Source organism: Bombus pascuorum, chromosome 7, assembly GCF_905332965.1.
Source record: "Bombus pascuorum chromosome 7, iyBomPasc1.1, whole genome shotgun sequence".
Taxonomy (NCBI): Eukaryota; Metazoa; Arthropoda; class Insecta; order Hymenoptera; family Apidae; genus Bombus; species Bombus pascuorum.
Window position 1 is genome coordinate 10,775,579 of NC_083494.1, and position 27,105 is coordinate 10,802,683.

The following is a 27,105-nucleotide window of genomic DNA, read 5'->3' on the forward strand; positions in this document are numbered from 1 at the left end:
CGTTACGTTTATCGCAAAACTTGAATAGATTTTACTTTATTTGTTATTTTACATACCGTCGAAGGGCCGTCGAAGATTATAACGATTTAATGTGACAAAGCATACTTAATTCCTGAAAATTTTCATTTAATTTAATTTAAATTTTATTACTAATATCTCTATCGCGGAGAATGCAAAATACGGAATAAAATTAAGTGCTCTATATTCCAATAATCTAACATAAATTATTAAATCATATTCATTACAATTATAAAAGTTATCTATAATGCAACGATATTATCTGAGAGTTAAACTTCAAATTATGTAATTTATACTCCTTGCTATTGACAGGAATACATGCTGCCAGACGTGGTGAACAGGCGACAGCTCATCACTATTTACAAAAATGCAAAGAAGTTTGGTTTCGATGTGAATCAATACAACACCCTAAAGGACCGAGCCTACGAATTGGAAACCATCCTGAAGGTCATTCGTGGACCGTTGTACGAGCACAAGAGCCGTATCGAGCAACAGAGAAGGGAAAGATCAAGCTCAAGCAGTTCAAGATCACCGAGTTCCTCGCCTAGTCCTAGTCCTAGTCCTAGTCCTAGTCCGGAAAGAAGTTTTCCCAAGAGGGGAATCTTTTCACAAAAAGACACGTCAAAGAAACCGGTTCCTTGGACAGACAAAACGACGAAGGATTATTGATTCAGGAAGCTGTAAAATCTCTCTCTTTAGACAAACAAAACTTGCACTCAGGGTGATTATAGAGCGACATTTGTAACGTAAGAAAAGCAAGTAAATGTAACGAGAAAGGAAACGATTACGTTTCTTATTCGGTGAAAAAGTTTGCAGACGTCCGAATCCTTGACGGAGTCTTCCAAGTCGTATGACAACGCTCCTAATCAACGAGTATGTATGTGGTATATTTGCCTGATGCTCAATCAACGATATGCATTTGGAAGACGTCAAAAAACGAAATGTATATATCACACAGTTTTTCTACATATGATTATCATTGACTAACAAAACATGTTGAAAAAGAATGGGTGGGTTTAAAAACTAGAAAGAGATATTATCGAAATTAGATTCCTTTGTGCAATGTGCACAATGGATACATGCAATGCAATGATACCTAGGATACCTCGTCAGAATGAATATTCAATTAAAAATATTTGAGACTAAGATAACTACTGTGGAAAGATAGATTTGTTTCGTGTTCTTTGCTCAGCTGTAACTTCGTGGTAAATGTTTAATTCAAATGTAATTTAATGTTGAATTTTTTATTTCGAATCCATTTTTGAATGTGTATTGGGACGATAATTTAAGGATAAATGTATTTTAAACGTCCTATTTTTAACAAATTATTCTGTATATATATATATTTATATATCGTACTGTTACCATTGTGATAAGTTGATATTCTTAGTTATAATTCACTTATACAATTATTCGCACAAGTATACTTTAAGGGTACTCGACGATCAAAGCTCAAATATCTAATTTAGAAATTGACTCTTCATCGTCGCGTAACATTATTTTTTCTACAAGACGATAATAATATATATTTACAGTGTTATTAATATACATTTATATACATTTCTTTTCTTTTTTTAACTTGATAAACGCGTGAAATTTTATTGTACTGGACGTGGTACAGCGTACTTCGACTTTGTTTTAAACTTCGTGACCTTTCTCATTCATTGCTTCGAAAAAAAAGCGATGTACTTACTCGACTTTTCATGGATCTGATCAATTTTAATTGTTCTATTTTATATCGTATTTAGTTTACCATTTTATTGAAAATTTGGAGAAAACCTTACTCTTACGCGAAGACTTTTATCGAAAAATATTTCAATCTGCGCATTGCTTGTAAGATGCGTATCCAACAAACTTGCTTCATCGCCATTCATGATAGGATTTTAACATTCAATACTTACTCCACTAAACTTTTTATTCCTACTAAAGTAGTGATAACACAATCAAAAGTTGAGGATCTTTGTGCACTGGTACAAACACATCATCAACATGTCTTATATTAAGCTAAACAGATTGTACGATTAAATCTACTATTACTACTGTTACGCTTTAAAATATTGTTCACGAAAGTATCTCACGTAGGATTAACATAGATTACTATTTCTAAAAACACTCTAAGAAACTTTCTCTCGCTTTGCTAAAAAAAAAATCCCTTATCCGTCCGCTCAAAATAACTCACTAGTGTATTCAATGACAACTGTATTAATACCTTGCATTCAAAATCATCGTATGCGTTGTTAAATACTTTTCACTTCTTTATGTAACAGTATTTGCGACAAAAATATTCCTTGTTGCAAATGAACGACGGATTTTAAATAATGGAAAATCATACGTTTCAAAATTCTGTGCTAGGAATGTGACTACAATGGCTCACGAATCTACTTTAACATTTACCATAGAAAACTTTATTAAAATTCATTAAAAGTGTAAAAAGACGCGGTTGTCGCTATTATAATGGTCAAACTTGAAACCAATCTGAAAATGTATATAGAAGATATTTATTTCAAACATATATGCATTTAACAAAGAATTAATATATAGCACGAATAGTCATGTTGAACATGTAATAAACGTTAAGGATAGTTCTATTGAATATCGAGATATATTGATTTCATTAAATGGAATATTCTGTGATCTCTGCGAGATCCGAATATCTTGAAATTCTTATCGACATATTCAGATCTTTTTCAAGCTTTACCAATACGATCATGATGACCATGTCTCATTACAGTTTTAACGACATTTCAAAATCTTTTATCTAACACATAAGGTTTTTGTAAGTGTACAAATACTTTCATGGGCCACTGTATATTTTCATGTTCTGTATTCGTTAAACGATAGTGCGTGTAATATATGTAGATGTTTACTGTACACTTCTCCATGTATCTCACCGACTATCACTAACCAATGGCAAACTGTAGAGAAAGCGCGTTTAAAAGTATACTGATAGTTATTAGGCCGCTAGCAAGTTAAATAACTATTTAACGATAAACTTATCGTGCACGTGATTAAACACGATATCAAAGCACTTCTTCCCGAGCACAGGAATTGAAAAAGTTCATGATTTACTTTTTTCTACATTTCATTTAAATGCTATTCTCCTTTCTATAAGTATATTTTAGCAAAAGTATCTAGTGCCAATGTTCTTAAATCATTGTTGCTACTACTCACAAGCGGTAATTTAACGACTTTTTGTAAATTGCGATTCGAGATTGAAAGATAATCAGCAGACAATGTACAGGGTGTTTCACTGTAAAATATTATGAGTACATCTTGTATATTGATTCAATGTAATTGAATATTATCGAGAAGTGCATCAAACGGATACGTGATAATTGTGATTCTAATGTCGCTTCCCAAAAACGAATTTCTTGTCGTCGTAAAACAAAAAGAAAATGCTGTTCCTTCTGACATATTTTTTATGGTCTTTAAAAAAGTTTTCGTATACAAGTTTTTGTACATATATAAAAGATACGGTATACATAAATGTACGCGTATATGGTTATTTTGTGGACGTTCTTGCTACGCCGCTTCTCCGGAGCTTACAAAGGAAACGCCTAACTCCTTAATCAGTGATAAACGGACTGCGGATCTTCATGCGTTTGCGAGAAGTTTGAAAGTAGAAAGATGCGTTGAATACAAATAATTTACGAAAATATGTGAAATATCCACATTATAATAATCTCTATGATATTTGGTAGACGAAACAATTTCCTAACTAAGTTCCAGGCATTTTTCTTTTTGTATTATTATATTCGTAAGGTTATAAATTTGCATAAAAATCCACAGTCTAATAACAAATAACGATCGAACGAATGAAAAAACATAGAACTGTACTTCTCCTCGATCTTCAAGATAGTACTCGTCGTTTAAATACGAGGTTATTATACACCGAAAATTGTTACTGACTTCGTCATCGGAATACTCGTGCACATCCTCGACGACTTTCTCCTTTTCTCTTCTTTGTAAGATGAAAATTAACGAACAAACACTCTATCGATCACATCTACGACTTACGAAAGCGTTCCTTTCATCACGAATTGTCGTTATTAATTAAACAATGCTAATTGCGATACTGTATACTATAATTGTATAGGATATAGGCTATCAGCGTTTTAAATCAACAACACTAAATTTTCAATTCTCTGAGTTTCATGTTCGGGTAATTTCACGTCATGTTTCGTTAGAACTTTGATTGCTTCATGTCGCGTAATTATAATATTATATATAGGTATAACTACTCCATGAATGCATAAATAAGTATTTATACAACGTTGAGTTGTGCTGTGATTTACGTCCATGTACCTAGTTATACATAAAACAAGGATAATTGAGAATAAAGTAAAATACCTAAGAGAATCTGTATTGTTCGTGTACTTTCTTTATCATCGCATTTCTCGTATTAAATATCTCGTATATCCGCCTCGATTACCTAATGATAGGCAAATTGTAACTAGAAGCTGTAACGCTTCGTATCGTCTTACGTGTATTACGAAGAGAGAAATAGATTCCCGTGAAACGTACTTTGATAAATTATTTCCGAACGATGGCATATGTGTGGAATTAAATTTAGAAATACATTACAGAAATACAATACAGTATACATTGTTATAAGACATTACGAAGGATAGTAAAAGTTAGGTTATAAACAAGATTAAAGAGAAAATCTTTAAGATACTCTTTAAATCTTCGAAAAATCTTTAAATATCTTTGTGTATCTTCCGACAAATTATTATAAATCGAAATAATAATATAAATTCTTCTTCATTTGAGTTGAGGATTCCGAGTATTAACGTTGAATATGAACGAAAGATCTTATAAGAATAGATAATGTCCGGAGGTATCGTTCCAATTAATTGTTCCGTAATAAAAATGAACCGAAATTTTGCCTACAAATTGTCCGGAATCTCTGATCTTTGTAAAACAATTCCAAGAGTATAGGAATCTATGTCAAAGATCGAGTTACGTATTAATTAATATCCTCTGATTTGAAACGCGAAATATCTATCTATCCTTCTCACGCAATTGCAACGTCTTTTTCTGTGGCTAAGAATGGCTGCTGCCATCTGTTGAACTTCGATTGAAATTAAAAAATTGTAATAGGAACGTAGAATGCGCAAGGAGGTTACCGAAAGTGCAACAAGAAGGGCAATACTTGAGGGCAAGAAGGATAGTTATATTTCTTCGTCTAACCAATGCAACATTAATTATTTACTTTTTCTCTGGGAGAAATTCGTACACTTGTTGAAAATTATGGATCTTCGAAGCTGAAATAATGTTATAGGAACACTGAATTTATACTGATTAATATTAAAATAATAATATATTTATTTCATGGACGATTTCTCATATATTCATCGATACACACTTGCACGCATCTCAGCACTTTCTTCTATACCCGATTGTTAACCGACTGAACAGTTTACATTTCTTTGTTTTCGAAACACTGCGCACACTCTATTTTTGCAATCTATTTTTCGCGTATCGCTAGTATATACCGTAATTTCATTCTTACTATTTTCTCGCTCTACTCTCGTTAGGAAAGATCCAATTTCTTGGTCGTCGTAGTCCTCGTTGTATGAATAATTTGCATCGTGTTGACTTGCCCCGTTGTAGCGTTGTTGCCAGCCTCTGCTTTATCCTCGTTGACCATATCCTCGTCCCCTTTGGCCAAAAGCTCGTCCGCCGCGACCCCTATTCTGCTGCGGCTGATACGCACCTCCGTGCCATTGCGCTCCTCCGTTGTTTCCGCTTCTGCACGTGTTTGTACAATTTCTTACCACGTGGCCGTACTTTCCACAACCATAGCACTTCACGTCCCTTTTTTCAACTGTGAATACATTTGACCTTGTCCTATCATTTTTCCTCTTGCTACGCATTTTCCACATTATAATTTTATTTTTTAAAAATTCACATGTTCGATCACTTTCTTTCATTGAGTCGATTAAGTCACCAATATAGCTCAATGATTCCGGTAGTGTTTTCAGCATGTAGCCGAATTTTTCACGTTCACTTACGTTTGCACCAGCACTCTTTAATTCATTTATCGCTTTTTCAAATTCCGTGAAAAATGAATTTGATTCTTCATAGTCTTCCAGCCTCATCATGTGTAGTCTCCTTTTTATACAGATTTGCAATGTTGTTGATTCCTTCATATACATCTCATCAAATTTTTTCATTATTTTTAAAGCAGTGTCCTGATCACCAACAAGTTCTAATTGTTCATTCGTTATACTACTATAGATGTAGTTCATAGCCCATTGATTCTTTTCATCCCAGTTATCTTGCGCATCCGTGTCCATTTTCTCTCGTGTAGCCGGTTCATAACATTTTTTACACTTTAAATACATTAATATTCTTTTCTTCCACATTTTGTAATCACGTCCATCGAATATTTGAACATTAATTTCATCGTCCCTTGACATCTTGATTCGTTTTTTATTTGTTCTGCCAATAGCCCTTCTATCTCTAAGAACTTATTTCCAATTTTTTATCTTTTTTTAATCGACTTTTATACATTCACTCCCGGTTACACGTGGTTCCTTAACCTTGAATCTCGGCAACCACGCTCTGCCATCATGTTGAAAATTGTGGATCTTCGAAGCTGAAATAATGTTATAGGAACACTGAATCTATACTGAGGATTAATATTAAAATAATATATTTATTTCATGGACGATTTATCATATATTCATCGATAAACACTTGCACGCGTCTCAGCATTTTCTTCTATATCCGACTGTTAACCGACTGAACAGTTTACATTTCTTTGTTTTCGAGACGCTGCGCACACACACACACATCCGCACACTGATATTCACATACAAGTATCTCTACTACGCATTTAACCCAGTCCAGCACAGAAAATTATACATATATCAACAACACTTTTGGAATCTTATAACAAAGATTAGATCCTTGACGATTCTTGCACATACTATTGAAGAAGAATTTTTTAACTAATTTTTTAACTAATTATTTATTAGAAATTATTGCATAAAATGTCGAGCAAGGAGTGCGATATATATCTACAAGTTTTTATTAATATTAATGATATTTTTATTAATATTAAACTTTCCGAAAGTTAATTAATATTCTATGTAATTATAGAAATTTCCTTAGACTCTTATATTCCTTATATTCCATGCAAGAAAGTTCATAAATTAATTAGGTATAATGTAAATTATGTAAAAATTTATGGCATCGGTACTATGCAATAATGAAACGTCGTACAATAACAATTAATAGTTAATGATTTAAGCGAAAATTCTTTTTCAAAACTATATGCGAAAGTATTTTGTATTCAATCTTTATTATACGATACGAAAAGCGCACAGATCAAACGGAGAAATATATCTGTCCTTCTAGCACAATATTTCTCTCCTTGTCGCGCTCGGTGTTGATACCTACTTGTACGTTCTATATTCCTATTACTTCATCTTGATTTCAGTCGGAGTCCAACAGATGGTAGCACCTCGCTAATGTGACGCCATATCAGAGAGGAATTGAGAATGCTCACGCTTATGGAGCTGGCGTCCCCGAACTAGTGCTGCACCATGCGGCGATGTGCTGAATTCAACTAAAGTTACCACGCACAAGAACCTATAAAGTTAGGGATCTGTCCTAACTTGTTGCACATTAGCATAGACAAGAACCTATTGAGTACCACGCTACAAGAGCCTATTTAATTTACGATTCTACGGAAAAGTTCATATCTATTTTTCTGTCCGAGATAGACAAGTATCAGAATGACAAAATCGCGCAATAATGAAACTAATTCTAAGTTTCCTAAGAAAGAGAAATTAATTGTTTACTATATCTTTGAACGATGATATATATAAAGCAGGATTAAAAGTACACTCTTCTTTCTTCATATAATTATATTGAGTTACATCTTCTTCTCTTATCTTGAGTTATATCATATAATTATATTTTCGAATTAGAATTTGAAGTCCAGAAATCCATTGTACTAGTTAAAAAATTATACAATATTGAAGTTTGGTATTTTTAGGCTATTTGTTATATAAAGTATTTATATATATAATATTGCTATGAGTAGTAATGATTTTGTTATTTTCATACTTGTCTACCTCGGATAGAAAAGTAGATATGAACTTTTTTGTAAAACTGTACAATTAAATAGGTTCTTGTAGCGTGGAATTCAATAGGTTCTTGTCTATGCTAGTGTGTAACCAAACAAAACAGATCCCTAACTTTAAGCTTAAATACATAGGTTCTTATATATGCTAAATTGCAACCAAACAGGGCAGATCCCTAATTGTATAGGTTCTTGTGCATGCTAACTTTAATTGAACTCAACACTCGGCCGTATGGTGCAGCACTAGTCCGGGAACAACCAGAATCATAAGCGTGACCATTCTTATTTCCTCTGTAGTATAGTATAATTCACTATACCACCGTTGATCATATTGACATTCTTATTTTATATCTTACCTACCCGAAATTGTTTTGAACATCATTTGGATTATTTCAGAAAAAAGACCGATAAAGTAATTGCTGTTAGGTCCTCTTCGAAATATGTTAATAAAACATGTAGTGAAAAACAATCCTCTTAGAATAGTTCCATGAATTGATTAGAAGTGGAAAGAAAGACGCAGATCTACGTGCCTTGTGGAAATTAATACAAAAGTCTACATCTTACAAACCGGTACGTCTTATTCGTTAATCTTTGTTCCCCCACGGAGTTAAATGTTTATTCCTCACGCAAATCCTTAGCATTGTTCCATAGAGGTTTATGTTTATGTCGTATAAATATACAAATAGCCTCAATGTCCTTTGCAGACACATGTAAACTCATCGATCAAAAGGGAATGTTTGTTTTGCTTCTCTCTGCCTTTGAGTCTCGAGCCATCACGAAGGTTAGACCGAACGACGGTACGATTACTTGACGACTTTGTAAGTGCACGAACTTCTTATTAATTATACTTTTTCGTTTTTGTCTGGACTCATTCACATAACGATAAAGACAATTTATCAATTTGATTCATAAAAATTGTTTCAAATAATAACCATTTTTGGAAAAAAGCAGAAATTAAATTTTACATTGTGTTGTTTGATAATTATTTGAACTAAATTTTAATTTATAATTTTAATGTTAATTATTTGTTTCCAGACTTATTCAAATATAAATATATATATAATTGTTTATATATATGCAATAAGACAATTTTTATATGCTAACTACATATTCATAATGTATATTTTTATATGTATACACATATATATTTATAATACACATATTTATTTGTATTTTTCAAAATATGTCTTAGATTTCAAAGCACGTAATTGAAGCAAACAATGGCTGGCAGTGGAGAACTTTGGGTACAATGCTTTACCTGTTGTTTGATGCAACAAGGACCAAGGACACGGAATGGAAGACAGAGGTCACATCAAAGGTTAAGGATAGATCGTAGCATGATAGGAGTACCTACAAACTTTAGGCATACCGGACATATTAGCAGTGGAGATCTCGATATGAGCAATGCACAATTGTCAAATATTCAAGCACAAATGCAAATGAAAGGAGGCTATGACAATGCATACAGTGTCAAGGTACATTAGGAATATGCATTAAAATATTATAAGAAAGTATAAGTTCTTAACAAAGTATCAATTATTTTCATTTCAGGCATGTTGAAAACAATTATAAAGCAGTTTCAGATTGTTCTGCAAATAATCTTCTGACATAACTAAAAAAATGACTAATTTTTAACATTTATGATCTTTATATGAAGGACATACATGCCGTTACATTGTATTTTCAGAATATGCTCAAAGAAAGTACTTTGAATATGTTTAAGATTAACACAAACAAAAGCTTTGTAAACACACAATGTAAATCATTTTTATTTTTTGATGTATCTTAAGTATATTACACTAAAAGTTACTCTCATGCAGAGATAATTTCGCAATTGAAATTAGCATTTTAATTGTAAATAAGTATTTGACTTTCATACTATTTGAATCTCCAATTTTATACATAGTAAAGACTGGATACCTAATAGAAACAGAAACTGCCATATTGTACACAACTTCTTCCAGGTGCATTTTTTACTTACAATTATACTTCCATTAAAAGAAAATCGATGTTTGTTAATGTAAATGGTAATGTAATAACATAATAACTGTTATATGACATGTTAATCATATTTACTTGTTTTTTTTTTTTTTTTGGATATGAGAAGAACTTTTATAGTAGTAGATTTCTCGTTAATAAGTATTAGATACTGTTCTTATAATTGCAAGTGTGAATGTAAGTACTCCGTGTTACTAGGTAGTGTTTTTGTAAAAAGAAAAGAATGTATTCTGCATAGCTCACCTGTGCTGACTAATCGATAGATATTTTTAGCGTATATATGGTGAACGTTCATGTTCGCAAAGCACGGCCCATTTTTCCTACTTCTGTATTCATCCTTGAATAGGGTGTATAAACCTATATTAGGTAATTTTCGGAACGTAGATGTGTCAAAAATTGAGAAAATGATTTATATGTATTTGCCTAGTCTATAACCATTCTATTAAACCTCATGAATTATGCTAATCATTGTTTGTTATATTTTAAAATTACAAATTGTGATCTCTCGAGGATATAACCATGGACCATGTGAAAGAAAAGGAAACAGGGGGTATTAAAGAAATTCTCTTAGTGACCAATGTAGATCTATAAATTTGCTGGATGACTCAGAAAAATATTCTTAATTTAAACGTACATGTAATTTCTTGAATACATCTTTATCCTCTGTGCATCACAAATTATTTATGCCTTCGAAATTTAGATAAAAAGAATGTTCCATAATGTATAAACATTGGATCACTTGTAGAAAATTTTGCGAAAAAATAAGGAATAGAATAAAATTGTAAGTACTGTATTTAATGTGTAAGAATAAACTCGCGTATTGACAAATTAGAACAAAGTGGATCGCTTGGATGTAAATATACATATATATTCCATATGTTTTTGCGGAGTATATTGTTTCACTTTCTTTGTATTACATATTTTTCATAACAAATATAAACATTATAATCTTTGTTTTATGTAGGATATAACTGGTGAACAAGTACACAAGAAACAATATTCTTAAACTAAGAATCACATTATCGATGTCACTAATATATCAAATAGTATCACATGATATAAAGTCATTTCATTTCTACTACAAAACTGTTTGCAATCGTAAAAAAATGTATAATTATAAGAAAGGAAGTATAAACACATTGAGATAAATTGTACTGTAAATGTTTAGATATGTACATATATCAATACACTGTTCTTTTAAATTAGTTTTCGAATATCCATAAAATATGGATAATCGGAAAAATGCCTACGAGTATTTTAATTTCTTATAAGTTTAGATTCAACAACTAATAATAAGCTGATAAACTTAACTTACATGAGTTGTTTTATATTTTCATTACATATCCATACATATATATATACATATATACATGTATATGTATTCATATATCTATGCATATTATATAAAAATTGTACAGTAAAATATTTTTCAATTTATTCATCTATTTTTAATAGGTGCTGTAGTAGATGTAATTTGACTTTGCTGTCCTATACCCATTCTTGTAAGTATATTTCCAGTGAGTGTTGCAAAACAGCAACAACTCGCTGGGAATCGAAAAATATCTGGAGCAACACTACCGTTTTCCGATATCGATAACAATTCTCTAAAAATGAATTTTTGCTTGCAACTTGTTTCGTAACCTGCAGCAAGTCCACTTATCACGCTACAGCTGGCGCCCTCCGTTCTGTAAACCATACAAAAATACTTATACTATTTTTTTGTAAAATATAACATTTGTATATCTTTTAGAAAATTGTAGAAAATAATTCTGTTGTGATATTTCACAGTGTACTTACCTACACTTCTCAATCCGTATGCCCTGTTTGAAATTTTTTTGATTCGCGATGAATTTCCATTCATTGTCTTTGTTCTCCGCTGATTGAGGATATATAATTTGCTCCTTAAATAGTAATGAAATTAGAAATAATAAAAATGAATTTACCATTTTTATATCTAATTGTATTATATTCATTTTTATAACAAAAAAAGACATATTTTTTATTGTTTATATATAAATACTTACATCAGCTACGCAAAGGGATAGTTCATTGGTTGGCATGAGCCTCTGTCCTATATCAACCTAAAATTGTACAAAATTTGTTACAACAGTTCAAAAATTGTTTAAAAGGTCTTTGAGTGTCGAAAAATATTGCATTGTACTTACTCCATCTACACTAGAAAGATATTTAATGCTTTCGTTTATTCGAAGCGCCCTATTTACTATATCTTCGGGATAAGAGTCTACATTCTCACAATAGGTGGATCCTTTACAAACGGGGGGCACGTGTCTCATTTCTCCAGGAAATATGATTGTATCTTCTAATAACATGCCACCTTATTGATTTAATAAAATATAAAAAATATAATTTAATAAAGATTAAACATTAATTTCTTCAATTATAATAATATGATTGACTACTGGATGAATACTTTATGCTTTGAGTATATACACGCTTTTTAACATCTTTCTCAAAAGTCATTATTTTAAAATTGTCGCCAATTATGATTTACAATCATACCTTTGTGTCGATTTGCCAATTTAAGAGTACTTTGGTAAATGCCTCTTGATTGCATGGAAATATTTTGTGGCATCTGTAAAAAGTAATAATAAATGTAAAGAGATAGTTAAGTTCAACAATCATCTTCTAAAAATAATATAAGTATTGCGTGTTTTAGTAAAATTAATCGAAATTACAGACGCATCGTGATAAATGCCTTATCGAAAAAATGTTATGCTCTTAAAAGTTCCATTATTTCTTAAAATAGTATTACTTATTATATTATTATTTTTATCAATGTTAACCATATAAACATTTATTTACTCTTATGTTTGATTAACGAATTCCAGGAATAAGACAATCTTTTCCTTGTAGATTACTCTATCTCTTTATTTATTTTTATTTTAGCTTTTGTATCTTCGCGTTCTTTCCTTATTAAATAAGACACTTCAAGATAGAATAAATGAGTCGTAATCAATAATGCTTCGACTATATATTTCTCAATATGCATAGAATTTATGTAAAGGCTTTCACAGACCCGATGCAAATTACATCAATAAAGTGACAACATCTAAAGAAATGAAAAAAAGAGATAAAAGATGTAGTTTCATAAATGAATGAGCAATAGCAGGATTGATACTTTTGATGAACTTGAACTTTCAATAATAACGAAACCTCGAAAAATTAAAAAATACACCGACAATGTTAAGAATTCATTTTGCTAAATTAATATTTATTTTTATACCGGTATTCACCAGTTTATTCGGCATGGATTATTTTTAAACAGGCACCAAGAAATATAATAATTTATTATATTTAAGAAATAAGTGTTGAATGGTAAGAAAATATATTTCTCCTATAACAAATAATATGTTATTAAATTTCGTAAATTGTAAACGTCGAATTAAAAAGATGTTAAATATTTATGACAAATATATAAAAATTAAAATTAATGTCTTTACATCTTTATCTCTAATCTCATTCTCTATAGCTAACTTAATTTATACTTATACTTTAGTTATACTTATAACTTATTTTATCTATACTTTTAGATATACTAAATATTAAATAAAGATAAAGAGATATATTTCTTAGAAAGATATTCTTTTATCACAGTTCATCAGCTCAGAAGTAACAGAAGGCTGATATAATTTGACTTGATCTAAATTTATCCTGACTACTAAGATTCTGTTACACGACAACAAATCGAGAATTACGTAAATATGGTAAACGTTAATTTCAAATGTTGTTTTACAACGAATTTAACATTCAGAAAAAAATATTTCTACACAAGATGATTACATTTTGATTTATCTCACAGTAACTTTTTTCTGACTAAATAATTTCTTTTAAATATTGCGGATGGATTATTATTTACAGCATAATTTAATTCTACTAACAACGAAAGGAAAATTAAAACTGAACATCCATCGTTTACAAAATGAGATCAGTTATAGTTTCAACAAGTAGTTCGCAGCAACGAAATACCCGTGAATAATAATTTTGGTCTTAATATTTAGATAATCTGAATTACTCAAAGCTGTATCCAAATTTCTATCAAATTATACATTTATCTAAAGAAAAAACGGATTTCTTACCATTAGCATTATTAAAAAACACAGTTCAATGAATATGATGATTTTCGAAGTCATCTTTCTAATACTTATAATATTTAATAAGTCACAAAATTCACACTGTTTTATTCGGAAAATATTTAGAAACACTGTATTTGTTTATTAATTCTGTTCGGTAACTGTTCGTAGGGCAAAGATCACACGCGTCTACGGCGACTTCGACGACAAGACTGAAACTTCGGCTGATTACTCGGCGATCTTATATGTTCGACTGATCGTACACAATTGACCTGTTCCTTGCGTACCAGGTAGAGTTTTAGTCACGGTCACGGCAACGGCTTCTAATTGTAGTTCTTTACAATTAGTACTCCAGGTAATGGGACAAGAGATATCTACGATGCATCACAGATCCTTGTATAACAATAACATCAGGTATACAATCCGTTTTGTCACAAGCAGACAATAGTAAATTTATTTTATGTATTAACGTATAACAATTCGTTATACTGTTTGCATGGATATTATGCGCGAAAATAATATCTTCCTTGTCTGTATAACATTTAATTTTGGTTATGTATAATTTTCTTCGCCTATAATTTTATTTGTGCATAATATTTTTCATATATATTTTTTTTTATATTTCATTTCTTTCATATTGTATGCTTTCATTCTTATTGTGCGCTAAATTAATATCTTTGTTTTAATGTTAATATTGATTTTCTCTTTTTACTTTTCATTAAAATAAGATATCTGTCGCTAATAAACAGTACTACTGAGATTTTGCTGTATACATGCAAGTTTTGATAGTACTTGAAGAATTAATCAGAATAAATATAAATATAAATGGTTTAGAAATAAGTAAAGGATAAGAAACTTCGGAAGAAAAATAATCATGTATATGTAAGTAAACCAGAAGAAATAGTAATTATTAGTGTAAAAGAAAATGCCGTATTCTAACCTGAGCCTACCTATCTCTATTATTCATATTTATTATCGTCTAAACTTAAATCGGAAGGTATTTGCATTTGCCGCTGAGTTTCAAAAAGGCCTGCTATTTGTCGATACCTGGGAAACCGTTTTCTTTGTTTCTTTTAGGAAATAATGGCAGCTGTACATATTTCGAGAATTGTAAATGCAGAACATGAAATTTTACTGAAACGTTTAAATAACGGCGAAATTTTAGGATATATTAGAATTCTATGTACCAAAGAGAATTAGCTTTCATTGAAACTGGATTTATTTGAATAGGTAAAACGGTTTTTGGAACGGTTTGACAGTATAAAAAATGCGCGTGAAATCAAGTAAGTCTGTCACGTGAAATATTAGCTCAATTTAAATTACAATAATGTCTGATATAAAGAGTGTTTTGTCTCTATTATGTCAGCATTTAAATTTCTCAATCAACATCGTGATGAAACCTGAATATTTTAGGCTGGCAAAATTTAATAGCACGGCAGAAAATGTCGTGAGTATTATGCACGATATCACATAACCTTTCTATGTATAACGCTATACGTTTTAACATCCATGAAATAAGAATTTCTAATATATAATCTTTTCTGTATTAGACTAGTACGTTTTGGACAGCACTGAATGTCTTAAGCTATTATGCTGTAAAAGAAAAACAAATTAAAATTGATATTCAAAAATATGGTAAATTTTATTAGTTCTTTCTTTCAGAATTTTTTAATTGATGCTAGTATTTACAAGATTAATCTTTTTTTTAGATACAATATGGGCTGCCAAATTGTGTTTTGCATATTTACAATATCCTGCAATAGAGTTTTATGCTTTAAGCGAGAGTAGTAAAAATAACAGACCATTATTATTAGCATTTGCATGGCTTCTTGGAACACAAGATATTCTAAGTGTTATCACTCGCATAAATCTGTCTAATAGTGTGCTAGGAAGAGAATGTTCACGGTTGAATAGCGTACAGGTAATTAACTGAATATGAATAAATGAAAATATCAAGTAAAAGGTATATTTGTAACTTAATTATCTTTTAGAAGAAGGAAACACAGTATAATATACCAGAGACATTCAGTGCACAGATAAATAATATATTGTACTTAAATGGTAAAGTAAATTATAATATAAAAGAGATATCTGAACTAATTTCTGAGAAGACTAAGTTAATAAGCAAAATTCATACTGCAAGTGTTAAAGTTTGTGGTCTTCCACATCTAAGTGTATCAGAGACAGCACTGGTAAAACGTATCTCAACTACCAATAAAAATGCACTTTCCAATGAAGACAAAAAATATATAAAAGAATTATCAACTATTGCTAGTTTATTAGATATACATATGAAATGGTCTAAAAAGAAACATATATTTTTTGAATGGATGGTAAATAGAAGAAATTTGATATTATATTCACGCATTTTATCTTATAAAATAGAATACAATACCAGTAATAAAAATTACAGGTAACAGTAGTTCAAGAACATAATAAATCACTGAACACCAGCTTTGGAGGTATAGATTGGAATGAAGTTTCAAAGTTTATTTCTTTGTTATGTTCTGTGACTGAAGAAAAGCTTGAAACTTTGTCATCTAAAGAAGAAACTATTAATTCTCAAGATTATGAACCCAATTGCATTTCGCGTTTATTAAAGGTCCAAGATAATAACACAGAAATAGAAAGGTGGCTAGTGGAAATTTCTGGTGACCTGACCAAAAGAACAGAAGATTTAGACAAAAGGAAAGAGGAACTTTCTGAGAAACTAAAAGAAATATTACAGTCAATCCCGCATTGTGTTGAAGTTTCATTTTTATAGTAAAATAAAAATCAATACCTTTTTATCATTTAAATTTATGGTATAAAATTTATGGTATAAAATTTATGGTATAAAATTTATGGTATAAAATAATGATACGCGCAGTCATTCGTCATTAATTTTCACTTTCACTATCAATTCTAGATACTATAGGCATTACTGATACTTGATCAACAACGCCGAATGACGAAATGAAGACATTAAAAATTGTTACTAGAAATATACCGATCACTGTCCAATTATTAGCCCGGTTGGCCTTGCACATTTGAGCATTATCATTAACGTCATATCTACTATTCCAAATTAATCCTATTCCCACTGCAATTTGTAAAATTAGGCTGCTGCCTATTAGCACCAGTGATGGATAATAATACGGATGCCCCCCGTCAGTTTGTAAAACATAACGCAACTGATTTGCATTAGCAGACAAAAGAGCCAGATCCATCATTCCTTGTGCGAGCGTTTTCTTGTGCTGATAGATATTCACGTCAGGTATCGGCTGAATAGGCGGCATAGACGGCGGTGGTAAAAATGGAGTTCTTGGGATTTCTGATACCCCTGGTTCACTTGGCAGGAGACCATCATCAATTCCTATTCGAGGTTCAAATCCTATCGGAAAACTTCCTTCCGGTTCTAGGTCATCGATTTCTGGACCGGACGTCGGTCGTGGATTGTTTGTATTGTCTGTCTCGAGCATGGAATCGGAACGCGATATAGTCTTCGGTGCAAAAGGTTTATAAGTCAATGGTTCTGTCAATCGTTCTTTATCGCCAATCTTATCCATATAAATAATCATTTCATCACTTTTATCTCTTGATTTATCCATATTTAACTTGTAGAAAATAATACGTTTGTTCAACCACTGTCAATATATCTTCAACGTTTTTCAAATAACAACGAGAAGAGATAATCACCTCCAACTAGTCTTATGGAAGTTTTAAAAGCACCTTCTTCCTTTTGGTTCCCTCGTTTCCTAATAATGTCCTTTTCTTTTAAAATATAGCAGGAAAAAATTAATCAGACACAAATTAGAATTGCAAGCACAAGAGTCTGTGGCTTATATTATCTACCTCTCTTGAATATCACTACGATGTATGTTACTTGTATCTCGCGTTGCGTTTCTTTCGTTTAAATAACAAGTTCTCGTGTATCACAAGGGTTTCGACTGACAACACTTTTAAACTTGGCTGAAACGTTTTAATACAATGCTACTGTTCATTCACTAGATGAGAACAAGCTGATTCATGTCCGTTGTTGTAATGTCATACGTCATATTTCCCTTGGATTTACCATTTGTGTTTCAAGGCTACTGTTTACTGATACCCGTCATTTAGTTGTACTGTTTCTTTACGCTGGATCGATTCACTTTCCTGCGCTATGTACAGTCTTTAAACAATTCTTAGAAGTAAGTTGAATGTAGAATAAAATCAATAATCACTTCTATTTTTATTGAAAATAACTAAGTTTCAATATGCTTCTACAATATATCACATGTAGTTATTTTTTTGACCATATTAAATTTCTTTTTTAAACAATTTAGGTATAGACGAGTAAAAAGAAGTAGTTTAGAGTCTACATGTAAACTGCAACTACCACGTGTTTTCTAGCCACATTTAAAGACTCGTTCTGACGCTTTATGTCAAGACTTCTGCAGTAGAAGGGGAATGGCATTGCTCCAATGGGATCTTACGAGATCATCGATGTGCGGCTATAAATAATATGTAAATTTTGTCTGCTAAGTCAGAGAAACACGAGAATGTAAAATGTAAACAAAATTCTAACAATATCCTAGCAATAATGCAAACTTTATTATTTCAAGTTAGTAATGTACGTGGATCCTATTTTAAAAATACGTATGAAAACAAGTTTTCAAATTATATTTTCATGTTCGCTGATTTCTTCGAAAAAGAATGATATTTGATGTACGCAGAAACGAACGATAAAGTTCCAAATCAGTAATCCTGGGTAATGAACGATATAAAACAGATTCACCGTATTTCCCCGTCGTAACGGGTGATTCCCGATCCGAAGCACAACGAATTTGTTAAGAGACACGTACGCATCTGCATTGTTCAACGATACGAGGAATTGCAGACGATTTGAGGAACTTTTCTGGTCGCGTTTATCCATCTAACATACAGACGACTCAGACGTTTTATTTTATGTAAAATAATCTATTTATACGATTGTCGTGTTTCCGAGAATCAACATAGACAATTATTAGGGCATCTTAAGCTTAAAATACTTAAATAGTTTCATGTCTAGAAATCGTAATTAGATAATATAATTGAATAATTTCTTAATTATCTTTAAACCTGTCTCCGATTCAAAGATTCATTCTCGAGATATTCTATAAATTCTAAAATTATTCGGACCTAAGATTAGCTTCGTATAACTATATATGTAGAGCATCGTGATTATCGAGCTATCACGTTGTCAAGCAAACAACCATCGTCGTTAACTCTCAGGTAGGAAGTAGCATTCCTACAGTCATTGGTTCAAGCTGGACACGGGAAGTGGTAGATATACACTTGGCAAATCAGATTTTCAAAATCTAACAAAAAATTCAAGAAACATTTTATTTATATTTTTCAAGTAAATAATTTAGTAGGACTTATCTTCAGTCTAAAAACTTACGTTCCATTTGTATATCTTTTATGGATTGATTTATCTGAAAAGAACGAGGAAATGAAGAGCGATAAATATGAATACTCAGAAGTGTTGCGCTCACTGTTCGGGAAAATTAATCAATTGGGAAAACGAGTCCCACACATGTTGCCAGCCACGATACGTTTCGGGAAATTTAAGAATATCTTCATTGAACAAGAATGTGTCAAACGCTTCCAGAAAAAGATGCGTTAAGGAAGATATTCCAGAACCACTGCCAGAGAACCGATTAGCCTGTTACGATCAATTTGCTATAGCGAAGAAGCTTCATGCAGAGAATTTGGAACACCAACCCCTTCCTGATAAAGTCAACGATTCCGTTTTCAAAGATGTAAAACCAGAAGAATGCTGTAATGGAATTTCGTCGAAGAAATGCTGTGAATGTTGTAAGCATGAAGTCGAAGATCGTTTTATGAGCTTGACTAAGCATCATGGACCAGTTTTAGGCTGCAAGGAGCCCAAGACGAAGATGGATCTAGCTATTTGTTGGGAAACTCCAATAAATCCAGTTTATGAACCATCTAGATCTACTCATATCGATGGCTCAGAAGGTGGACTCGCGCCAGCTATATTTTCTCTTGTCCAACATACTTCTAGACCCACCGCTCATTCTAGAATTTCGAGAAACGAGAAAGGTTGTACTTGCAGTCGATATCATTGTAAATTAGAGGGAGATTCAGATTGCTCAAAAGACGGAAATAAAAAAGGGGATTATAAAAGTGTGAAATGCTGCAGTGATAGTCTTTGTAATGGCTTGAATGGAATAAAAATTTCAAAGCAGGTTCAAGTTGATGAACGACCAACAGCAGGATATTTAAGGAAGTGTGTTGCCTGCAAAGACCAGACTAGAAATACACGCGAAGATCCTAGATTGATTAAATCAGCCGTTGGATTGGCATTGGGTACTGAAAAGGCTGAAAACAATCAACAAAAATGCAGAAGCAAGACAGCGGTATCAAAACTAAAAACGCCTTTTGTTAGAAAGTCTTCTTGCATCGATACTTTAGCTCCTCCATTTAGTGTTGTTAATGGATGTAGAGACGCCGATTTTCCAGAACATTGGAGACTCATGTCGGTTTATCAACAGTCGTATAGGAATCCGTACAGACGAAGAATTTATCGTTGTTAATTTATATAAGGTGAATTATGACGAATTTTCTATTTTATTCTGTTAAAAAAAAAGAGAATATTTATGTTACGTGAAGTATTTAAAAACATATGTAATAAATTAAAATGAAAATTGAAAGTAAAATTTAAACATGTCAATCTGGATTTTAATATTTGAATCATGGGATGGATATCTAACTTTTACTTGTAACTACATTCTTCTGCTTTTTATGCTACTTATATTAATATATTGCGGCGTGGTAGAAATTCCTAAATCCTGCGTCGAGTTCAAAAGAAGGCTTTCGTTTAAGTGTTCAAGAGCAACATTTTGCAGCCGGTTCAAGAGATCAGGATATGGTGATATGAATCTCTGAAAGTCGTGGCGATATAGTACAAAGATTTCACAAGTTTCCACCGCAACTACAGTTGCTATTCTATGCTCGGTGTCCATCACCAGAGCGATCTCTCCGAAATAACTTCCGTCTTCCAAGTGACAAACCTTTATGTTTCACATAACAAACAAAAAGTGTGAGAAAAAGATAAGTAATAGTCGATAAAGAACTACGATAATGTTAATGTTACTTCTTTTCCCACGACAGTGTAAACCGCTACGGTACCAGATGAAATGAAATACAAAGCTTCACCGCGGGTACCAGCTTTGACGATTTCATCGCCAGTCATATAGATCTCGGAGTGTAATGAACTCGTTAACTGTACGATTACAGTTTCCGGTAGATGCTTGAATAATTCTACGCTATTAATCAGTCTCAAATAATTATGCAGTACGAGTTCCTGGAGGATAAATTTTTATTATTAAAGTATCTGATTATATGTATATATTCTCTTTTCTATATATATAGAATATTAAGAAGAATTATTGATTCTAAATAATTTTATCGAAGTATTGTTAGGATGGATGAACCTCTCGTAAATATGGCGAAACTTCATTTATTATTTTCTTATTCCTTTCGAAGCTCTTTCTGTTGCGGTAATGGTAGAAAGTTAATAGCCGACGTTGTAGGGCATGTGGAAGCTCCTTGTATCGCATGTACTCCTGTAACTGCTGTATTATTTTCAGGTGACGTTTAATAGTTATGTTGAACGTTGTCATTAGTTGAGAGAATTGCGCTACAAGAAATGTAGTTACAATTTGTAAATCTAAAGATAGCACCTGATATAGGAGATACTTACTTAATAAAAATACGTTACCAAGGAATCCGATGATCGTTAGGATCAAGTTTAGTATAATATCTTCTTGCGTTTTCATATCCAAATAGTGAGCAGAGCGAGCACAAGCGACAATCGAACGATGCAGGCACACGAGATATTTTTGTACTTTCGTTTGTTTAATTACAAAATGTGATGACTTGATCCAAGAGCTGAATATAAACTCAGAATTGATAAAAAAAAATATAAAATTATTGTATTGCAAATACTAACTTATTGCTTAAAGTGCCTAATGTATCTACAGATATGGGGACATAATATTGTAGACAAGCAGCCCAATGAATGCATATTATCACGACCGTGCACGACTCTAGAATTTTATGCAATTGAAAACTTATTCTATACACCTGAAATTACGAAATCATTCTAATCAGTTATTCTTTCGTCGCGATCTTCAATGCGAACTATGTACTAACATCGCGTACTCTACTAAAATAAACAATGATATTGCGGACTCTCAATATCTTCATCATGTTTAATGTAGTACAATACCACATCGAGTTAGGTATAATATAATCAATAAGTCCTATAGGTAATACAGTCAAGATGTCTATAAAGAAATAGCTCTGCAAGTATTTCCTATATAAAAAATATATTGAGATTACTGATAAAAAAATTGATTAGTGGTAATGTATAGCATCGTTCGATTAGCAGTATCATCTAGAAATGGAAGTACCGCGCTACTATCACAGGGTCAAGGACAGTGACTTTCGTTCGATAATCATAGTATCCAGTAAAGAACCACATTACAATATCGCAGAGAAACACTATATTCATCGTGTCGTTAATCACGTGCCAGTTAGTATGTCTGCCAAAGAAAAACGTGATGGACACTGGAGTAACCAAAAGAGCCACAAATGTAAATACAATCATTAACGATTCCCAAACAATCCTATGAAAATTAGGAGCATTAATATATACATATAAACTATCAAAAAAAAAAAAAAAAAAAAAAAAAAAGAATTTAAAGACAACCTGAATAAACTAAAAGGATGTATCATGTAACGATGTGATTTTAGGTGTCTTGAAATCTCATAATTCACTGCGGTTGTACTTTTAAGGCACCAGCGAGTTAAGGGATGTCTCCTAGATAAAATACGTAATTTTAAAAACCAACGATTCAATTTATTCCAAATCCGGTTTCCTTTTATAATATTCTTTATTTCATCTTCTTCTTGCGGTTGCTCGCAGATATGTTGAATAACCGGCGCGCGCTATTTAATGTCAAAAATTAGATGGTTGTGTATTATATTAGTGAATGATAGATTTGAAGCGTTGTGTTTGTAGAGTCATATTAGTGATTGAATTATGTTACTCAAGGACTACTAAAGTGATCAATTTACCTCCACACTCGGCGCTTCCGCAAAGTGGGGCACATATGCCATTAAATCCATCCAGCTGATTTGTTGTTTTGACAGATCAGTAGATATGTTGTCAACGGTGAAACGAAATGATTTCTACATACGTTACGCAACTACAAACTTCTTATTGATCAAAAGAAATTAGTGAATATTTTAATCTAAAAATACGCTATCTTTATTAAATATTATATTACAAAAATATCAGAATGAGTATACAGATAGAAAAATGTAGTTTACTTGTATAATATCTAGATTCGGTCGATTGAACGCAAAATTGTATAACAATGCTATCAAAGCAAAATTAAGGATGAAGAGTGTCTAGTCGGTTTTATAATAAATATTATGTATTATATGACAAATTAGGACTGTTATATCTATTGCGTGATGTTAGAAAAGCACGTGACTATCGCCAAAACAGCTGTAACACACTTGAGAAATGATTTGATTGTTACACGATATATTTAACATAAAACGGCAAATTAACACTTAGCCAACCCAACGGGCTCGGTTGGCTAAGTGTTAAAATCCAGATTTCCGGATAGGTATAGCATTCGTTGAAACGAGATACTTCGACACGTTATCTTATTAACAGTTTTTGTTATGGCGATAATGTCTGACAGCAAAAATCATATGAGTAACATGTCAGAAACGGATAATTTTCAATTGCCTATAGATGTAAGTTTCTTATTATCTTCCGCATTCGAAGCTGCTATTTAGGAAACAGAATTTTTCGTTTAAACGTTACGTCATTTACTTTTTGCTCTTTACATAGTGACTGTTTGTACAAAATAAAAGATTTATGATAACCTAGATAAAAACGTTTATTTTCGAAAAATTTTACTAATAGTTTATGTAAAAGATTCACTTTATTTAAATACTTTTATATTTGTATACTTGCTTTCTATATTTGTTATACTTCAATTAAGAGATAATAAATATATAATATGATAAGACATCTTTTACTTTTTGAACTTCATGTTTTTTGATTGATCTAATTAAATTTATTGAGTAGATTTATTTTAATTTTAGGCGATTATACACATATTATCATACTTGTCTACATCTGACAGGATGGCAGCAGGATTAGTTAATCGAACGTGGCATGAAGCATCTCTTGCTATGAAGTTTTTAGATGAAGTAGAATTGGTACTTGGTCGACCACGTGCAGACAATTTAAATGAAGTGATAGAGCTTTTACAGCATTCTACAAGACCATTTTACAACTTTGTTTTTAGAGAAGTAGAATTAAAGAGGAATATGGCAATTTGGGATCAATATGGACCTCATATGAAAAGTCTAGTACTGGTAAAATTATTTTAACTTATTATTAAGTATTACATTTGTGAAATGAGAATATATTTTCCTAATACCATATTTTAATTTTCAGTTGTGCTGTGATCTAAGTGAAAAAACATTGGTAGAAATTTTTAAATGCTGCAAGTCTTTGAGAATATTGCGTATTAATGGTTGCAGAGAGTCTCTAATGTCTGGTAGACTTTTAGAAGATGAGAATGACATAAAGGAACTCTCAGAAACATTTAAAAATGTCTATGAACTTAGCCTTGGATATAACCGTTTCTTAAGTGATGCACTTTTTAATAGATTAGTTGCCATTTGTCCAAATTTGGAATCTTTAAGCCTTATGGGCTGTCAGATGACCTTTCATTATGGACTGTATAAAAAATTTTCCCAACCCATATGCTTCCCATATGCTTCAAAATCAACGCTGACTTTTATAAATGCATTATACTATATTAGACAACAAGCTTATAAACTGAAGCATTTGAATTTTAGCTATACTTTGATTGATCCATCTGCTTTAGCTATATTATCAGGTCTACAAAATCTGAGATTAGAGTCTCTAATATTACAAGGATGTGATCAGTTATCTAATGACAGCATTAGAGGAATGACACATTATCAGACTTGTTTAAAAGTCCTTGATATTAGCTTTAGCGTGCGTATCGCAGATGACAGTTTACTCTGTATTTGCAAAAATTTGACAAAGTTAGAAATACTTAGAATAAAACGGTGCCGTGCAGTAACCGATATTGGTATAAAGTATATTCAGTTATTACAACATTTAAAAGAACTCAATATTTCGGAAGACGAACAACTTACCGATAATTCTATTACTCGTGGACTTTGCTCTGGTTATAATATAATAGATGACAATAATATGGATCAAAATATTGATGGAAATATCAATTTTGCTCCTCCAGAAAAGAATTGTGTTCAGAAAAGAACAGAAGAAAAGATGAGAAAAGAGAATATGCGAATACTATCAGCAAATGCACTGCGTATTCATGAAGAATCAGTTGAATGCATATCCAAATTTTTTCCTAATTTAAGGCAACTTGAACTTAGCTATTGTTTTAGTGGCGTTACCGATAAAACAATACAGGTACGTATAGATCAATTCATTATCGTCATTTTGTAATTTAATATCATAGGAGATTTATAAAAAGGGTATTATTCATAAGAAAAAGACAAATAATAATCTCTGATAAATTTTATGCTGATTATTTTCCTGAATTTTCAGGAATTACTAAAACTTAAGAGAGTCTCTGTAAATCATAAATTTTTGTACCAGCGATGATGCTGCATATAAAAGTAAGTTTATCTTTTATAGATGATATTCAAGGAGCTTGTACATTTGCAAACATTAAATATAAGCCATTGCGATGAGGTCAGTGATGCTGGCTTAACGGGTATGGGTACTGGTAACCACAAATATGTCGAAAAAATACAAGTTGCACATAATCCAGAATTTACAAAATCCAGATTAAGAATCAGTTTACGGTCAAAGGCTGAAGAAGAGATAGTACGCGATGCAGATCGAAAACGAGAAATCATGAAGCTTTGCGAAAACGTATCTAAACCTTTAAATTCGTTTTCCGGATACTCTTTGATCAGACTTAAATGCCTTCAAGAACTCGATCTTTCTGGGTGCAACAGAATTACTGATGTCAGTTTAAAACACGCATTCGCTTTTCCAGAATTAAAGATCTTAAATCTAAGCCAGTGTCAACAAGTGGGTGTAAATCAATCAAATAATATATTAAAAATATTTATATTTATAATAAATCATACCTTTTGTTACAGGTTACAGACATTGGATTGGATTATTTATCAAAAAATAATCCAGCAATCGAATACTTAAATCTGAACCGCTGTTACAATATATCGGATATTGGTATATCATATCTTGTACAGAGATTGCACAGATTAAAACGACTTCTCATACAGGTATTTTTATAATTAAAAATTAACTTCTGTATTTTTAAACCTTACACTGGTGCCTTTCTTTTGCAGGGATGTTCACAACTCACGGATCATACTCTCGACTCTATTAAATTGTATTGCAAAAGTCTACATTACCTAGATACACGTTATTGCCGGGGGATGTCAGTGGCAGGTCTTGAAAGCTTAACACATTTATATGTCGATTGCCATGAGCATGCAGATATTGCTTCAGGAGAAAATGATATATTATCACCACCGGCTCTGTCTTTACCATCATTATCATCTTTGCCATAGAGCCGGTTTCAATACCTTCTTTCGCATTTTAAGGACAGGGCAAGGGAAAACTGAAGTATTATTTTAAAAGCTGACTATAAATATATTATGTGATAGAAATGAAAAATGAATAGATTATATTTTTTATTCGAACATTTGCATAAAGATTATGCTTATGTTTGACATTATACGTACGCAAATTTTTAAATATTTTCAAGTATTTGCGTAGAAATTTTTAATTCTGTACATATAATA

General features: G+C 31.7%; 10 protein-coding genes and 1 long non-coding RNA gene across 12 annotated transcripts in view; 7 read left to right on the forward strand and 4 right to left on the reverse strand.

Annotated features, from left to right (window-relative positions):
- LOC132909370 (calcium uniporter protein, mitochondrial) overlaps positions 1-4,377 on the forward strand; it is a 78,532-nt gene extending 74,155 nt beyond the window's left edge. Inside the window, exon 7 of the mRNA XM_060964173.1 lies at positions 331-4,377. Within this exon, the coding sequence (XP_060820156.1) occupies positions 331-687 (357 nt within the window). The 3' untranslated portion in view covers positions 688-4,377. The remainder of the gene's footprint in view (positions 1-330) is intronic.
- LOC132909360 (endoribonuclease CG2145-like) overlaps positions 1-27,105 on the forward strand; it is a 290,224-nt gene that overhangs the window by 238,168 nt on the left and 24,951 nt on the right. The window lies entirely within an intron of this gene.
- Positions 1-27,105, forward strand: part of LOC132909380 (glyoxalase domain-containing protein 4) — a 73,247-nt gene that overhangs the window by 24,541 nt on the left and 21,601 nt on the right. The gene's annotated exons all lie outside the window — the stretch shown is intronic.
- LOC132909387 (CDC42 small effector protein homolog) lies at positions 8,387-11,428 on the forward strand. Its single transcript, XM_060964191.1, has 4 exons — positions 8,387-8,686; positions 8,821-8,934; positions 9,309-9,591; positions 9,668-11,428. The coding sequence occupies exons 3-4, from the start codon at positions 9,337-9,339 to the stop codon at positions 9,674-9,676; spliced, it is 264 nt and encodes an 87-aa protein (XP_060820174.1). The 5' UTR covers positions 8,387-8,686; positions 8,821-8,934; positions 9,309-9,336; the 3' UTR covers positions 9,677-11,428.
- LOC132909382 (protein spaetzle-like) lies at positions 10,962-14,646 on the reverse strand. Its single transcript, XM_060964185.1, has 6 exons — positions 14,212-14,646; positions 12,635-12,707; positions 12,280-12,449; positions 12,139-12,195; positions 11,912-12,015; positions 10,962-11,799 (listed from the first exon to the last, which is right to left on the reverse strand). The coding sequence occupies exons 1-6, from the start codon at positions 14,263-14,265 to the stop codon at positions 11,553-11,555; spliced, it is 705 nt and encodes a 234-aa protein (XP_060820168.1). The 5' UTR covers positions 14,266-14,646; the 3' UTR covers positions 10,962-11,552.
- On the reverse strand, positions 13,037-14,191 carry LOC132909393 (uncharacterized). Its single transcript, XR_009658534.1, has 2 exons — positions 13,638-14,191; positions 13,037-13,598 (listed from the first exon to the last, which is right to left on the reverse strand). It is a non-coding gene; the product is annotated as an uncharacterized LOC132909393 (long non-coding RNA).
- Positions 15,308-16,997, forward strand: LOC132909376 (tubulin epsilon and delta complex protein 1-like). The gene is made up of 5 exons (XM_060964178.1): positions 15,308-15,652; positions 15,756-15,840; positions 15,915-16,126; positions 16,197-16,538; positions 16,619-16,997. Exons 1-5 carry the CDS (start codon positions 15,533-15,535, stop codon positions 16,967-16,969), a joined length of 1,110 nt encoding a protein of 369 aa, XP_060820161.1. The 5' UTR covers positions 15,308-15,532; the 3' UTR covers positions 16,970-16,997.
- On the reverse strand, positions 16,464-17,795 carry LOC132909381 (ninjurin-A-like). The gene has a single exon (XM_060964184.1). It carries the CDS (start codon positions 17,793-17,795, stop codon positions 17,085-17,087), a length of 711 nt encoding a protein of 236 aa, XP_060820167.1. The 3' UTR covers positions 16,464-17,084.
- LOC132909378 (uncharacterized) lies at positions 18,718-20,902 on the forward strand. Its single transcript, XM_060964180.1, has one exon. The coding sequence runs from the start codon at positions 19,674-19,676 to the stop codon at positions 20,763-20,765; it is 1,092 nt and encodes a 363-aa protein (XP_060820163.1). The 5' UTR covers positions 18,718-19,673; the 3' UTR covers positions 20,766-20,902.
- Positions 20,943-23,364, reverse strand: LOC132909388 (potassium/sodium hyperpolarization-activated cyclic nucleotide-gated channel 1-like). Its single transcript, XM_060964192.1, has 9 exons — positions 23,314-23,364; positions 22,946-23,184; positions 22,647-22,862; positions 22,387-22,549; positions 22,184-22,317; positions 21,935-22,122; positions 21,666-21,871; positions 21,326-21,535; positions 20,943-21,242 (listed from the first exon to the last, which is right to left on the reverse strand). Exons 1-9 carry the CDS (start codon positions 23,362-23,364, stop codon positions 20,955-20,957), a joined length of 1,695 nt encoding a protein of 564 aa, XP_060820175.1. The 3' UTR covers positions 20,943-20,954.
- LOC132909363 (uncharacterized) lies at positions 23,489-26,941 on the forward strand. 2 transcript variants are annotated; one of them, XM_060964156.1, is made up of 6 exons: positions 23,489-24,006; positions 24,361-24,636; positions 24,719-25,735; positions 25,964-26,365; positions 26,437-26,580; positions 26,647-26,941. In XM_060964156.1, the coding sequence occupies exons 1-6, from the start codon at positions 23,932-23,934 to the stop codon at positions 26,869-26,871; spliced, it is 2,139 nt and encodes a 712-aa protein (XP_060820139.1). In that variant the 5' UTR covers positions 23,489-23,931; the 3' UTR covers positions 26,872-26,941. The 2 variants fall into 2 exon arrangements, with proteins under 2 accessions (XP_060820139.1, XP_060820138.1); XM_060964155.1 differs by having other exon boundaries at positions 24,402-24,636; positions 26,647-26,934.

What these genes read in the sequence shown, in the direction of transcription:
- LOC132909378 (XM_060964180.1), top strand. Translation starts at nt 19,674, where the DNA reads ATGAATACTCAGAAGTGTTGCGCTCACTGTTCGGGAAAATTAATCAAT.
- LOC132909382 (XM_060964185.1), bottom strand. Translation starts at nt 14,265, where the DNA reads ATGACTTCGAAAATCATCATATTCATTGAACTGTGTTTTTTAATAATG. An exon ending in GTTTTTTAATAATGCTAATG is followed by an intron (nt 12,708 to 14,211) that starts GTAAGAAATCCG and finishes TACTTTTTACAG; the next exon opens with ATGCCACAAAATATTTCCAT. An exon ending in TATCCCTTTGCGTAGCTGAT is followed by an intron (nt 12,016 to 12,138) that starts GTAAGTATTTAT and finishes TTACTATTTAAG; the next exon opens with GAGCAAATTATATATCCTCA.
- LOC132909388 (XM_060964192.1), bottom strand. Translation starts at nt 23,364, where the DNA reads ATGGATTTAATGGCATATGTGCCCCACTTTGCGGAAGCGCCGAGTGTG. An exon ending in CGGAAGCGCCGAGTGTGGAG is followed by an intron (nt 23,185 to 23,313) that starts GTAAATTGATCA and finishes GACATTAAATAG; the next exon opens with CGCGCGCCGGTTATTCAACA. An exon ending in CATCCTTTTAGTTTATTCAG is followed by an intron (nt 22,863 to 22,945) that starts GTTGTCTTTAAA and finishes TAATTTTCATAG; the next exon opens with GATTGTTTGGGAATCGTTAA.
- LOC132909376 (XM_060964178.1), top strand. Translation starts at nt 15,533, where the DNA reads ATGTCTGATATAAAGAGTGTTTTGTCTCTATTATGTCAGCATTTAAAT. An exon ending in AATTGATATTCAAAAATATG is followed by an intron (nt 15,841 to 15,914) that starts GTAAATTTTATT and finishes TCTTTTTTTTAG; the next exon opens with ATACAATATGGGCTGCCAAA. An exon ending in ATATATTTTTTGAATGGATG is followed by an intron (nt 16,539 to 16,618) that starts GTAAATAGAAGA and finishes TAAAAATTACAG; the next exon opens with GTAACAGTAGTTCAAGAACA.
- LOC132909387 (XM_060964191.1), top strand. Translation starts at nt 9,337, where the DNA reads ATGGCTGGCAGTGGAGAACTTTGGGTACAATGCTTTACCTGTTGTTTG.
- LOC132909363 (XM_060964156.1), top strand. Translation starts at nt 23,932, where the DNA reads ATGGCGATAATGTCTGACAGCAAAAATCATATGAGTAACATGTCAGAA. An exon ending in ATCTAAGCCAGTGTCAACAA is followed by an intron (nt 26,366 to 26,436) that starts GTGGGTGTAAAT and finishes CTTTTGTTACAG; the next exon opens with GTTACAGACATTGGATTGGA. An exon ending in TAAAACGACTTCTCATACAG is followed by an intron (nt 26,581 to 26,646) that starts GTATTTTTATAA and finishes TTTCTTTTGCAG; the next exon opens with GGATGTTCACAACTCACGGA.
- LOC132909381 (XM_060964184.1), bottom strand. Translation starts at nt 17,795, where the DNA reads ATGGATAAATCAAGAGATAAAAGTGATGAAATGATTATTTATATGGAT.